Source organism: Rhinolophus sinicus, chromosome 1, assembly GCF_057876585.1.
Source record: "Rhinolophus sinicus isolate RSI-liver-muscle chromosome 1, RSI-T2T, whole genome shotgun sequence".
In the NCBI taxonomy this organism is placed as follows: Eukaryota; Metazoa; Chordata; class Mammalia; order Chiroptera; family Rhinolophidae; genus Rhinolophus; species Rhinolophus sinicus.
Genome location: NC_142501.1, coordinates 108327647 through 108343289, shown reverse-complemented (window position 1 = coordinate 108343289; position 15643 = coordinate 108327647). Strand labels below are relative to the sequence as shown.

General features: G+C 43.2%; 1 protein-coding gene across 2 annotated transcripts in view; it reads right to left on the bottom strand.

The window, feature by feature from the left end:
• Positions 1-12698: 12698 nt before the first annotated feature.
• The window catches only part of TAF3 (TATA-box binding protein associated factor 3), a 145993-nt gene continuing 143048 nt past the window's right edge, over positions 12699-15643 (bottom strand). For both annotated transcript variants that reach the window (XM_019738270.3, XM_074325012.2), the window contains exons 6-7: positions 14691-14797; positions 12699-13918 (exon numbers count right to left, since the gene is read on the bottom strand). In XM_019738270.3, the coding sequence (XP_019593829.2) occupies positions 13804-13918; positions 14691-14797 (222 nt within the window). In that variant the 3' untranslated portion in view covers positions 12699-13803. The remainder of the gene's footprint in view (positions 13919-14690; positions 14798-15643) is intronic.

The window sequence follows — 15643 nt, the reverse complement described above, 5'->3', positions numbered from 1 at the left end:
CCAGAGGTGTCTCCACTTCCCCATCTGCCCTTGGGGTCCTCTCAGACGCCACCTCTGGGGCCCTGAGGATAAGAAGTGGCGGTGGCAGCATCCACGTGCACACCGGAACCGGCTTCCCAGGCCATGCCATCCCTTCCGGGGGACTCAGTTACCGGAGGCCCCTTGTCTGTCTACCTTCTTACACATGGCCACCTTTTGTCCCCTTTCTTAGAGTCCTCCGTCGGCAACGACCCTTTTTCCTCCCCTCCTCCCCTTCTTGGGCTCCGCGCCCGGGCCGAGGCCCCTCCCGGTGTCGTGCGGGCGCCGCCTGGCCGCGCTGGCGGCCCTGGCTCCGGAGAAGCCACCTGCCTGGAGCGCACGGGTCTTAGGTTTCTTTTCCCAGTTTGGCCAGGAAAAGGGCCTGCTGGGGGTGCGGGTTCCTGGCCCGGCCTCCCGCACGTCTGGGCGCTCGTAATCTGTGATATTGGTCCCCAGTCGTCTCTCTGCGGCGACCTGGGGCGGGGGCTGCTTGGGTGGGGTAAGGAGAAGACCCCGGGACGTCTGCGGCAGTCGGTCAAGGACAGATTTACCGTCTATATTAAAGCCATCATGGCAAACATGTCTATTCCCGATCTGCGGAGCCATCAGAACCAAAGGGCACTTAGGAAGGCCTTGATGGTCACGGCCTCCATTGCCCCCCCTTCTTCCGGGCCCTCCTGCCCTCCCTCCTTCCTCCACTTCTTTTCCTTCCCTTTCACCCCTCCCAGTCTTTGTTATGGGATCAGTGGACGCACTCCGGCTCCAGCGCAGTCTCTATGAACTTGACCCGGCCCCACTGACTGCCTTCGCGATCCCTGCAGCCCCCGAGCGCCCCGCTAGTGCACAGTCCCATGGCGACGCGGCTGCCGCACCCATAGCCAGGGGCGCGTCCCGGAGGAGCGCTCACCCGGCCATCCCAGCGCGGCCAAATCCAGGCAGGACTAGGCCGCGGAGCTGGCTCGTGCTCCGCAGACTCAGGGGGGGATCGGAGCTGGGCAGGGACAGATTAGGCAAGGCTCCTAGATCGGCAAGTGGAAGGTGCTCCAAAGGGCTCCGAGGGACAGCCTCCCTCCGCAAGCCCGCGAGTGCCCCACCGCGTGTTGCGCCCGGCAGGCGGCATTGTCTTCCAGAGGAGATGCCTTTTGCACGGTGACCCTGTCACTAGAACGCAGGGACGCGCTGCTTAACCGCGGAGGTGATATCTCCTGCCTGGTCAGGAACGCGCCGGGCTCCGGAGCGGATGGGCTCCAGAAGAGCCGGTGGTGGGTCCCCATGCCCCCGCCTCAGTGCAAGGGAGGTCCCTGGGGAGAAAGGGAGGGAACCCCTGCCCCAGGAAGTCAGCGGGCTTTTCCTGGGTCTGTCTTTCCTACATCTACAAATTTCCCCCAGAAAAACAATCTAGAGAAAGGCCAGCTGGCACTTCTGCAAGGCCTCCCCAAAGGAGTGTCTGCATGCTGACATCTAGAACACTCCACTGGTGGAGCTGAGAGGGGTCATGGGCGTCAGGTGGGCTGCAGTGGCCTGAGAAGAGGCCCCAAGAAGTGAAATGTGGGTAGGCCGCTGGCCTGGCTTTTTAAAAGGAGGCTCCAAGCGCTGGGAGTGCAGGGTGAGGGCTGGAAGAGGGGCCAGGAGGAAGCAAACCAAGTTCCTGTGCAGGCCTCTGCCCTGCCAGGGTTCAGAGGGTCACAGCAAGGTCACATCTGACTGTCCCTGGGTGTTGGTCCTGAGCGTGGTGGAAAGCTGGGTCTCTGAGTGTTGGAGCCTCACATTTGAGGAGGGTAAGGGAAAGGCCACAGGTCTACACAAAGGGGTGTTAGGTGCCCTCATGTCCTGTCAGGCTGGAGGTAAGTGGAGGTGAATATGGTAAGAGTAGACTTCTGGTGGCCACTGAGGGTCAGCTTTAGGGATGACAAGCCTGTGATCTGTGTGTTTGAAGGCACCGCAACATGACCCAACTGAATTATTTTTGGGGAAACCAAATTGATGGAAACTGTCCGAGGAAAAAGGGTGTCTAGATGACTGGAAGCTCAAGTGCTTGTAGCAAAGGCCACAACAGTATTATTATATAATAACAGTAACTACATCCATCATAAATACATAGGTCACAAGACATAGGTTACAAGCTACTCATTAAATACTCAGAACTTCCTAAGGGATGGGTTTACCCCTTTTTGACAGGGGCTGGGGTCCTCAGCTGTCATCACTACTCCAAGGACCTCCTCCATTCCTTCCAGGTCTCTGGATTCACTGAGGAATATCAGTAGACTTACGAGCATTTATATAGATTCATTCATCATTTCTTCTTTTTTTTGACACTGTGTCCCCCTAATGGGCACCCTGCTAAGCTCTGAGACTGCAAAGTAGGAAACTTTCTCTGTCTACAGGTGGAGAGGGGAGAAAGGCAGCAAATAAATCACCGTAGAGGCAATAAATACTTACTAAACGCATGACATGATGCTGTGTGAGCCCGGAGGACAGAACGCCTGGGAAAGCCTCCAGCGTGTACCACTGTGGCTCTCAGGGGGCACGCAGGACCTGACCAAGCACAGCAAGGGCAAAGGGTGTCCCAGAGGGGAACAGGCACATTCAGTGTCATGGATAGGGTTGGGGAAAGGGAGAGTCCAACAAACTGTGAGAAATGTGGTGTGCTCTGAGTGGGGAGAAGGGAGAGAGTTTGGGGCACACAACCAACAGTGTGACACCCTGGAAGTCAAGCTAAATGGCTTTATCCTGTGGGCACTGGGGAACCAGGACAGCCTTTAAGGAGAGGAGCAGCTGGATCAGAAGGAGTTAAGTTACAGGTTCAAGATGCCATTCTGGTGACTAGCTTCCCCCTCTCCTCAGCCATACACCCAGAACTAAGGTGTTTGCTGTCATATTTCCAGTTGTATAAAGTAAGTGGGTAATAACATTGGTTTGTTTGCTTTTGCTTTTGCTTTTTGTGAAATGCTTAGGCAAAGGCAATATTTACACCAAGGCTCACGTTTCTCCTGGTGCTTTTGCGATATTGCCGTGTGGGACCTTGGCCTATGCAGCTGTGTATGTGTATTGAGAATAGCAGTCCTGGTCATTGGCTGTGTTTCGGAGTCACAGCTTTGCCTGGACCAAAGGCACTCTGACAGTTTAACTACTGCAACAGAGATGAACCACAGCCCATGAGGTGAGCAGTGACACCACCCAGAAAACCACATTGCAACATGTCTGTGATGGAGAGAGATGAGAGAGCAGCACTCTCATGAATATATGGCAGGTATCTACAAACCTTCACACTAATTGATGGGCTCTCTATATATCATCCCAGATAAAGGGCCCCTGTGCAGTAAATGCTGATGGTTAGAACATCCTGATAGGGCTTTGTTAACAAGAAGATAACAGAAGAGCAAGATATGTTTGTTAGCTGCCTATAGATAAACCCAATAGGTCTTTGTTAACTTTTCATGACTGATGGCAACCACTAACCATGATAAATAATCCTGCAAAGGGAACTTTATTTAAAGTGCCAGAAATGGGGCCTCAATTTTTAGCTCTTTTGAATGAGGAGGAAGTATTCTGTGTGTGTGAGTACACACGTGTCTTAGTACGTCAGCACCTGATTTTCTCTAAATAATTTAAACCATCAGCCAAACCCCAGAATCACGTTGAGCCTTGATCCTTTTCCAGGGTGTGCTATATTCCAATCATATAAAATCTGAGCAAGTCTGAGGAACTGGATTTCACAGACAAGTCGTCAAAAGAGTGGCAGGACCTTGAGAAACCAACACACACATTTTTCTAGTAACTACAAGTAGGTAAAAATATGCTTTTCAACAATGTAAGGAAGATGGCAGCCAAAGCTGCTCATCTCTACACCACATTGGAAGTTGCAAAGTCGTACCCCAAACTGATGGCTGAATAAGGATTTATTTTTAAAAGCTGAGAAGTTATGTTTTGTCTACTGTTTTTAAGTGATGTCTTGCCTACTTAGTACATCATTCCTTTAATTAGTTGGAGCCACAAGTAATGCTATGCCCAGGACTCACCCAAAATGAAAGCCTCAAAGTATGTTGAAGGCAGCTATTTCATAAATCCTGTTACAAAGAGACCAAACTTTTGTGCTGTTATCATTATGCTGTTATCTTTAATGTGATCTTTTCAAAGAAGGCAATCATTTTTACTAAAAACATCATTTGAATTTTATCTTTGCTAAAACGCTAGGGAGTAGGGGAACAGTTGACCTGACCATATAATCTTCCCTAACCTGCAGACTAATCAATTTTGATGGAAGAGGTGATATTGGATCTCTGTGAAGTTAACCAGATTTGCCACCAGTCAATGGAGGTCCTGGGTAAGAAGATGTTTCAGTTAATAACAAGAATATGAAAAGAAATTCATTCTTTAAAAAAAAAAAATCACTATTTGCAAAAGCCACAGGTTAAATTAGAGAAAGTTTCTTTTTCTTTCTTTACTTTTTTTTTTTTTCAATGTGACACAAGTTAGAAAAAGCTATTGTAATTCAGTTCCCTTTTTGGTTCTGAGGGAAAACTGTTGGATTCACTCTATGGGGCAGGCAGCTCAGCGCTGAAAGCATCAGGTTTGATTCCCTAGACTTCTTGGGAGCAAGTTTACATCCCAAAGGGGTTGGACTCAACCCTTCCTCTTTCCTAGGCAATAAATAGCATGGAAAGCAGGTTATCTACGTGGCCAACTTTCAGGAAAGACCTTGAAAACAGAGCTGGGGTGGACCTGGGCGGTCACGTGGTGCTTTCCATTACAGTGTGTGTGTGGGGGGGGGCCATGGTGCAGGGTGGCTGGACCTACTGGGGCCAGCCGGCAACTGAACGCCATGCCGATCCCAGGAGATACTTCAACTGGGTTTTTAATAGAAGTCCATTTAAAAGCCTGCGATAGGCGGCGGAGGGAGCCAGCTCCGTTTACCGCTGTGTGAAGCATTGGCTCTATCAGATTAGGTGTGAGAGGGCTAAGGAGTTGGGAATGTTTACTTTCATGTTCAGTATTCGGGCGGCATTTCTATAGCTCCTTAATATCCTAGCACCATATTTTGTATTCCTGATTAGTGGGTTGGCTTAAGTACAACACGATTATTGTTTCTTTCTTTTCTTTTCTTTTTCTTTTTCTTTTTTTTTTCTTTTTTTGGCTCAAAGAGCCAGTGCCCTCACCTGAGTCTAAACAATCAAGTTACTGAAATTCTAGCACACTTTTTAAACCTCGTGCCGCTTTTTTTTTTTACATAAGATGCACTGTTTCCACTTGCCTTTGCAATACAGTTTGTCCAGTTTCTGACACTATTCCACTTAATATGAAGAAAACTAGCTTTTTTTATGAAGAAAAAAAAAAAAGTATCAGACAATGCCAGCGAAGACCAGCGAATGGCTATGTTAAGTAACGTCTGTTTGTTTTAGTGACATGGGCTGTCATCACACCTGATCGGTGACTGATGCAGACAGCCCACCTGGACCTTTCCTTACTGTTGTTCCGAAACTTTTGATTCTCTTCTGATCTGTGAGCACTAATGAAACATGATTTTTTTAAAACAACTCAGTGAAAAATAGGAGCTCACAAACTCTTATCACTTGTTTGCAAGTGCATTATACATATTAGAAACGGTAGCCATTTAATATGACTTTTGTGTCTGTCAACTGCATAATTGCAAAAATTATACATGGCTGTATGTAAATATGGAGTGTTGTGAGCTGTGTAATAATCATGCTGTGTGTTTTTATATAAATGTCCTTCAGATGCATTTACATACACAAAGTTTGATATGCTTCTCAGAGACAAAGCGGGCAACTGTCTGACACCAAACATTAACCCAAGTTGCTTGGGAAGGAGGTGGATAAGCTCTTATGGCACAAATACCATCTTTCGAATGCGAACAGTCAGGATTTGCGATGCATTAAATTGCTGTATTGTCTGTGGCTACAAACTGAAACACGGCTAGCTTGGTTTTGGTGATCTGGTAACTTGAAGCCCATAAATAGGGCTTGGTATTTTGTAGTAAAAAAGTGGACCTTCTCTATTGTTTTTAGTGATTTGAAACAAAGTCCAGCGACAGTGATTTGGGCATAAAAACATTTGAAAACATAACTAGCCATCCAAGAAATGAAGTATTAATAGATGTTGAAAGGGCTTATATTACCTTCTAGATGCAACCTCAGGGAAGCAGTTCAAATGCCCACCGATTCTGTGTCTGTATAAGCACATCCTATGTTCATATTAGTGGTGAAATCATGGCAGGAGAAATTTTTCACTAAAATCATAGACAAACCACTGATATTTTGTACATAGGGGAAGACGCCTGGATACATAAAATATGTACTTAATGAAAACTTGTAAGTTGAAAACATTAAACTCTGTCCACTTGGCTTCTTCCATTTTATTGACAATAAAGCAATATAAGTCCCTCTGTGCTGTTTTATTAAACCTTTGTAATTAAGGATACATGCCTGTGCAGGAAACGTGAGTAAATATTCGGACTCCATCAGCAGCTCAGCCGTCCCATCCTACTGAAGACATTACTCCTGCTACAGAAATGTCCTTTTGTGCGCCTTTGGGAAATTTGCTCTTGAGACAGGTAACCAATCTGAAAAGAAGGGCTCCTGTGCATAATTTTTGTGTCTTAATTTTTTCTTTCTTTTTTTTTAATGACACTTTAGAAATGTGCAAGGGGTAGTCGTTTCTGATTGAGTTCCAACCACACAACACATATACCCCTTCACTTATGGATTTGACGTCATAACAGGTATTGGATGGATGTCACCTATCACTTCCTCTTAAATGGAACTTATTTATTCATAACTTTTCAAATCTCAAACACAGAGTGTGAGAGCCACAAGACCACAGAGGTGTCACGTGACCTCTTTGTTTCCAAAGGAAAGGGCTGAGGCCCTTGGAAGAGTCAGGGCATATAGTTAAGTGTGTTTCTGCCACAAACTCCTTACAAGTCCTTCCTGGCCACACGGCAGGAAGGACTGCAACGAAGTAGCAAGGAATGTCTACATTTGTGGATGTTCTAGAACCGCACTGTGCAATGTGTTAGCTACTAGCCACTTTGGTTATTTAAATTTCAATGAACTAAAATGAACTAAAATGTAAAGTTCAATTTCTCAGTTGCAGTAGCCACATTTCAAATGCTCAATAGCCCACGAGGCGGTGGATACCGTATTGGACGGTGCAGAATTTATGGAACATTTCCATCAGCACCGAAAATCCTATTGAACAGGCTGAGACCCGAGGTTGAGTGCAAAGACTAAAGAACACAAATATTAGTGTCATGAGCAGATTCCTAAACGCACAGAGAAGGGGTTCAGGGGCACCTCCTCCACTAGGGGGCGCTCTAACAATGAGTGCAGCCCTGCAGATGGACCGCATGTAGAGGGCTTGGAGAGGAAATCTCTCCTCACTTTGAGTTAGCTTCCTAACTTTATTTGATACATTTACTGCACTAGGGCCTGAGTTCGTTCAAGAATGGAGGTGCAACCACGGACCTGCTGAATGCAGGTGAAGCCAAACTATGGCTTGTCCTCTGTGATTTACTAATCTGCTCGGTGCTCTGAGATTGTTAGCGTAATAAATTAGAAAATGCCAATTCCGGCCAAACGAATTGCATTTTGACTGGTAGCATATTAACACTGGTTATGCAGTTCTCCTAATTTATGCACTTAAGTCAGGGACGGTGGCAAACTTGTACCTCTATTCTCCCACCTGTTTACCAATGTAGACATTATCAAAAAATCTGAGCTGGACTGCCCACTCTGGAGATGACGGGCTCTGGGAGGAAGCCTCTCTCTCCTGGCGACCTTCCACGTCCCATCTTCTAATCATTTGATAATAAAATTGCCTAGTTGATGTCCTGTCCAACTTCTCAAGCCTTGATTGTAATACCAAGATCACTCTTTCGATGGGGTGTTGAAACTCAGAATCTGAGGCTCATAGGAAATCCAGAATTCATACCGCACTGAAAAATTATTGGAAGAGCAAGATAAAACATTTTAATGGATAAAACTGAAAAAAAAAAGCCACAATAGGTACTGTAGTTACCATTTATTGGGCTCTTACCATGTGTTAAATGCTTTACCTATGATTTCATTCAATTTTCACAACTATCTAAAGCAGAGCTTTTTTTTTTTACAGAGAAGGAAACTGAGATTTAGAGAAATTAAATGATTTATTCAAGTCCACTCAGAAGTTCAGCAACAAATTCAGGATTCAAATCTAGGTTCTGACTTAAAAAAAAAAGTGTGGTCTTGGCTATGACCATGCTATCTAGATTCTTAAAATTCAGGTAAAGACCTGAACACAATTTAAAAAGAAGATATGTAAAGCAGGAAGTATCAATTTAATACATGAAGCTCATCAAAATCCTCGTAAGCATCTTAAGGGGGAAGCATAGGTCTGGCCAATTCAGGGATACATTTATTTCAGTAGATGGATTTTTATCTCTCTAGAGAGGCCGAATCTTTTGTTTTTATTGTTTCAGATCCAATCATTCTTCCTGGAAAGGTTGTAACTTTGTCAACTTCCTTTTCTTGTTTTCCAGTTATGATCTCTTGAAACTGTGGAGAATAACAAGCACAAAAATAGCTAAAACTTACATGTGTTGTTTTTAACAAATAAAGTGATGTCTGTATGACCACCCCCCCAGGTGGAGAAATAAGACATCACCTGTACCCTGGAAGCAGCCAAGCTTGCTCACGCCTTCCCACCCAAACCCCCTGCTCCCCACAGAGGAAGCCACCATCGTTACTTTTACTAGGACCTCTCCTTGCTTTCCCACCCTTGTATGCCTCCCTAAACATACAGCATATTTCCCTCTTTTGGCACTGTATATACAAGGACTCATACTATAAATGTTCTTATGTGTTGGTTTACCTGTGGCAGAATGTCCCTTAGTCTCATTGACCAAAAATTGAAAATTGGTCAATCAATAGCCAGAAGAGAACATGTTTCTGCGAAACTGTTTTTGCGGAGTGTACCACATTTCCAACGCAACTACCTGTTACTGCCCTCTACAACACTGGGGACCTGTCGCATTTCACCTTTGCATCCCCATGGTGCATGATGGGCCTTGCCTAGAGATGACTAATGAGGAGTTTTTTGAGAGGTGTATGGATGTGGCTCAGTACAGACATCCTGGGCCTATGACTTGGTTTTGTTTATGTTGTTAATAGCCAGGTCAAATTAATAGACTGAGGGAAAGATGGGGGATTGGTTATTTAGAAATCCACTTATATTCCCTTTCTAAAAGCTAGCAGAAGAAAGCTTAACAAACATGCTAAACAGTATGCAAGAGGAAATAATCAGAATATAACGTGATAATATTTTTGGATGATTTGAACTCCCTCTGATAGTACTATTACAGATCTAAGTGAGTTAACCGGAAGCAGCACAAATATTTTCTAAACCGCTTAACTTGGCAACAGTCAACTCATGAAGGACAGTGACAATGACATTCTTTAGGTTTGTGCTGTTTTGCTTAAGATAGTCCCATTCTAAGCGTTTCATTAATCAAAAACAAGAACCAACCAAAACCAACACCAAACAAACGAAACCCCTCCACAAAACTTCAAAAGGTTAACAAAATACTGACTAGGTTCCAAGGATATAGTAGGAAATTATTGCTGTGGGCCAAGTACCTAAAATATGCTTCTGTTTTGAAAACCTAACACATTTAAATCTTGTGGGGGTATATATGTTGTATGCGTATTTTTTTCCCCTATAGTGTCAACTCTGCTAATTCCTAGTATAGTTAATGTAACCACTTGCTAAGCTGTTAAATATTCTATAGTAAATATAAACATTTCAAAGTACAAAGCTATATCAACATTAAAATCCAGTCTAAGGTGGACAGAAGGATTATAGAAAAATGGGAAAAGGACAAGTATGGAAGCTGCTTAGTGTTGGATGAAGTACATATTGTGGAAACAACTGGAAAACCATGGAGAAAGAGAAGCGACTGGAGCACCTCAGAAGCCAGGCTGCTGGACAAACCACACATGGGTCGAGTACATTTTGCCATTTCCATGAAGTGTGCCCAGAAAACGCTGGATGGACGAACCACAGTGTTTAAAACTGTTCTTCCGCAAACTAAAAACTGAGTTGTTCAGGATAGAAAAGGTAGCTAGCATTTGTTTTAATAAGCCATGTGTAAACTAAATGTTATGATTAGATATACTGAGAAACAATTACTCAGTTGTCCCTCTAAAATATCTAATGTCCAGTGTCATCTACTGGACCGCACCCATGGAGTAATAGTTACTTTTTACTTTCTGGCTACACCTAACGCAATTCTCAAAGAAATCGTCTCCTACCAAAACGGCTGATACCATTGTGGAAAGAGACGTTATTCAGAACATTATCTATTTCATTCCTCAGCCAGGGCAACTCATCTATTTTTAGACTTAAAACTTCTGAAGAAAACTGCTAGGATCGAAAGAGATTGGCCATAAAACTATTTGTATTGAAAAGTTAGCCAGCGTGCCTTTAAGTGAACTTCATTCATTAGCATTCGTGCTGGCAAGGTTTCCGTATCTCGGCGTTCATTTTATACTTTAATTTGGTTAGTAGGTCTTTGTTTAATCGTCCTATTGAAAGGAGAACAAAGGCGGTTTAGGTGATACAGGAGAGTAATGCACTATATTTTATCTCTGAAAAAAGCCGGACAAAGCTAGAAGGCTCTGATACCCTCTGATTTTCTTCAGGACACTTGGAACCACGAATCAACTGGAGGATAAAGACCCTTACTGTACTTAACTACAGACACCTTCAGAAGAGAAACACCGCGTCAGTCATAGAAATGACGCTTTGCCAGCTACACAGGGCTCTGAAGGCAGCTTATCTCACCAGAAGGGTTTCTGTTTCCTGGGGGGGGGGGGGGGGGGAGGCGTCTGTTTCTTAAATGCCACCTCCTCGAAGAAAATCACTAGCCTGGGCAGGTTTCCCCCCGATGGCGTCTCTTTATAAAGTATCGATGCGAAGGTCAGATGATAGTGCTGGTGTAAGTGAAAACAGTCCCCGAGTGTACTGACAACTGGACGACTTCTAACGCTCCAAAGGGAAATACCTTCCATTCCTTTGCATCGAATTTTCCCAGTCGCAGTAGTTCCTCAAATTCCTGCTGCTCTGGGATTTCCTTCTTCCTCAAAAGTCAAAACCCATTTTCTTCTTATTGCTTGGGTCTCCTTACGTGTTTCTCCCAATGAAATCATCTTTCCCAGTTGTATTCTTCTCCCCTCATCCAAGACTTTTCTCTTTTCCTATTTTGTTCCACTGCATTAAGGAAAGCGAATAACCCCCCCTCTTTGTCACGTCTGTGGCATTTGTAAGCTACTCTTTTTTTCAGTACTGCGTTGTGGAGAATACTATGCTCAACTTTCTTTGTTGGCATAACTTTGCTTTGTAACACAGGTATTTTATTTTCGAATCCATATTTCTTTTTGCAGTCTCTTGAACTTGTATGCTTGGTGTATGGACAGCCATCCAGTAGAGACCGAGACCACCAGTCCATTTCACACAGGCCACTGAACAGTCAGAAGATGGGAACAACTCTGGGTCTCTAGTGACCTGGACTGGATTCAACTCACTGACCTAGAGGTGAAAGGCTCTGTATTCCATTACTAATCCCTTGAGCTATCCAGCCCCCTGAAAATGATTCTTTGGTTTTATTATTGCAAAGGCCATTTATAAAATCATGAACTGGATTTAGGAAAGCAACCATGAAATAGCAAGGGACAACAAACTGATTGAAATTCCTTCAGTGCAGTATGGGCTGAAGCCTCTTAGTGGGACTGGGGGGAAAGCTAAATATAGGCACCTCCATTCTTATTTCAGTAGCATGACTGGCTCACTTAACGTGGCAACTTTAGACCCACCGACCATGCCTCAAGGAACTAAATCCTAAATAAAGAAAATGGAAAAGGCAACTATGAAACAGCCAATAATCTTTATTTTGCACTTCCCCACCCCCCTCATCCCTCTCCAAAAAGCACTATAGGGTATATTTGTTGTGCATGTGAAAATATTGTATAAAGTATTTAGAATGATCTCAAATTAATAAAACAGAAACATATATCTTAACATAGATGCTTTGTTTCTTTGTAGGGACAGAAAAATTTGGCTTCTAGAACAAGGAGGGCAATGAAATACTACACCCTTAAAAGGGCTACTCCATTTCCACTGACTTGCAATTTAACATTCATGGCAGAAAACCTCATTTCTCTAACAAACCTCATTTCTCTAACCACATAATATGTCTTAAAATATGACTAATTCGTACACTAATATCAATTTACTTGGCATTAAAAAAAAATCACAATTTCTATTAATATATTTGTATTAGGTTCAAAGCCCATAGTCTAGCATTTAAGATATCCATTACACTGGCCCAAATTGGAATTATTTCAAAATCAAGTAAAAGTCCATATTTATTCCAAAGTTGCTAAAATATGCTAATAAAATTAAATTTGATGTTTTACATTAAAAATAAAATATTTGGTTTATCTCTCAGACATCTATATAACATACAATAAATAGTGGGCAGTATAGTAATATAATAAAATTTTGTGATACCCTGAAATTTGATGAATTTTCTTAAAAAAAATTCATAATATTCTTCATTTCAGCCTTAAACCACAATATCAATGAAATAGATTTTTCAGAAATAAAACAATATAAACACAAAATGCTACAGTATATATATATATATTTTTTTTACTTTTGGGGAATCTACATGTCCTTTTAATAAAAGTAAGTCAAAGAAATGTACAGGAACAAAATAGATAACAATTTCCAATCATAAACTATAGATTTAAATTGTTGTGGTTTCCTCCTGCCTGCTGGGGCCCTTCCCCCACCTTCTGGGCCCTGTGTAGATTCGGCTCAAGGCAGATGGCATTTTCTAGCCTCCTTTGCTTATGTACAGCAGGAATCACAGACATGGCTGAAATCATGGATTTCAGAGAAAGCCTGAATTAAACACGATAAAAATTTAAAAAATAACTACTTCATAAATATTTATTATTTACATGGCGGGAGCTCCTCTAGTCTGAAGAGTTTTTACACAAGTTGATGAAATGTATATAAGCAGTGAGAAGAACGCCAGCAGTTTGAAGAAGGAAAGGATCAGAATGCAACAAAGACAGAAAAGATGTGAGCGTCAACAAAAATAATTTGCATGAAAGCAAACAGGACACGATAGAAACTTTTTTCTTAAAAAATATAAGGAATTTCACAAAAGCCTGAACATTTTACATATTAGTACTAAAAACGGGGAGGAGGGGACGCTTCATATATTTTCATCACAAAAATATTTACCAGTACTCCGACTGGAGTTCTCTCTTACGTTGTTACGATTATCTTACTATAAGGGAAAAAGGCTGAAAACTGACATCATCCTTGTATCACAGTCAAGGCAGTTTACACATCATCTGCTCACCTAATACCTTCGTGCAAAGGCCCTTGAGACAATACAGAAAATCAAAAGGGAAGACTATGGTCTTTTCGTTAATAATACTTGTCACTGGTAATAGGAAAATGGGAGGCATGGCAGGCCTCATGCCACAGCCCTACGTGAGTGTCTGTCTCTTTGATCACACCACCGTGTGGCCACAGGCCACTCTGTTCCCGAAGGGACGTATCCAGGGTGGACGTGTCCGCTGTCCTGTCTTCCGAGATCCCCCCTCCGCGGGAACTTGGTGTAGCCGGGATGGCAGAATTGCACCGAGTCCCCTCCGCGAAGCAGGAAGGTCGCCCGGAGGCCACGCCGCGGGGGCCCCCCACAGGAGACGGAGGTCAGTGCGCCCGATGCTTTCTCTTTTTGTGCTTTTTGTCCTTTTTCTTGTTGGCACACTTGGGGCAGAACCACTGCATCTCTTCTGGTGGTGCGGCCATTAATCCCACGCAGGGCCTACACAGTCAAAGAAAGATTTTGGATACACACATTACACGTATCTCTTTAGGCTCTTTTTCTTTCTATGTTTTTAAATAACTTTAAATAATCAAATGAAATTTTGAGTCTGTGGCGTTATTTACCAGAAATCCAAGCCAAACAGCTCTAATTTATGTAGCACTATTGCTGGGTAAGTGGATGTTACATTACATAATGCCCCTTTTATAGGCTCTAGTGGAGAAATTAATTAGTTCATTTATCCTCTCAGCCAGGTCTAGTATAACTCTTCTGACTAACGGCTTTGTTTTTATCTTATAGCTATCATACATCATGTGACTGAATGGATTTCTATCTTTTTATATCTCATATTTTAAGGATAAAATGAGATTATTTGCATAAATTTTGGTAGCATTTCTTCAGTTGTGGGGAGCTAGTGAAGCGGTGTGAAAAAACAGATAAGCTGTCTCTTTATTTATGTAATTTATGACACATGTACAAAGAGGTTACCTTCATGTTACTGTCAAGCTCGGCAACGCTTACAGAAAATATCTCTTTTTTTTGTTTCATAAGGATATATAAGCTAAGCAAAATATTCAGAATTTAGGCCGAATAACAACAGCCCAAAGACTCATGATTTTTTCCACCGCTATTAATTACATGTCATTGGCTCAGTGCTTTGGCCCGTACACTGTCAGTGGGACAGCAGTAGAACTAGAAGAGCCAGCACGGACCACGTCACTCGTGTGCTCTGCGGAGCGCCTCCTGGCAGGGCCAGGGTCAGCGCACTCACCAGTGGTACCAGTCGTCACAGTCGTCACACCCGATCATGGGACTCCCGTCGTCAGGCTTGTCACATCCCGGACAGATCCAGATCTGATTTCCCCACTCATCTCGGATCTGAGGGTTTTGTTTTTTTGGGGGAGGGACAGAGATGGAATGGGGAAAAAGAACCAAAGAGAGAGCAGGATGAGAATGATTACTTAATACACCGACAAGTTTAACTAATGAAAATACAGTAGTTAATTTATTATGGTCATCACTCTCCTGGGATCATGTGACACAAAGAACAGCTACTAAGTGCTCAGTGAGAAGACATATCTAGTGAATATTTTAAACTCTTTGTGAGTCACAAAACCGAAGTATTTTATGATAATTTCTGTGAACAATGTGACCTATAGCCACCCTTATCTAAAGAAATACTGCAGACACTGAAGGTCTTAATGATCAGGGTCTTTATGGCAGTAACAATGGATACTTCTGAACGCTCGAGGGCTGCACTGTGTCTGATCCGCAGTCGCCATCACGGCACGGAGTGGCTGCAAGCACCAAATGGGCATGTATTGCCTTATTACTTATTAGCCAAACCCTCCTCCTGAACTAGTTGATAAGATCAAGGATATAAACAGCTGTTACTGAGTAACTTTCCATTCCCCTGATGACATTTTCAGCAAAGTACAATCACTAAAGGGCAAATGAAATGAGGACCCGAGGTGGACAAAGAGCTATGCCTTTGAACATTACTTCGCTACAAATATGGTGTGCTCTGGAGTTTACTGAACTTAGCAGTTCTAAAAGAAGGGGCATCCCTAATTGTTCCACTTCCTCAAATTCCACATCAACCAGACCAACTGGGAAGAAACAGTGCTACCGTGTTTCCCCGAAAATAAGACCTAGCTGGACGATCAGCTCTAATGCATCTTTTGGAGCAAAAATTAATATAAGACCCGGTCTTACAGTAAAATA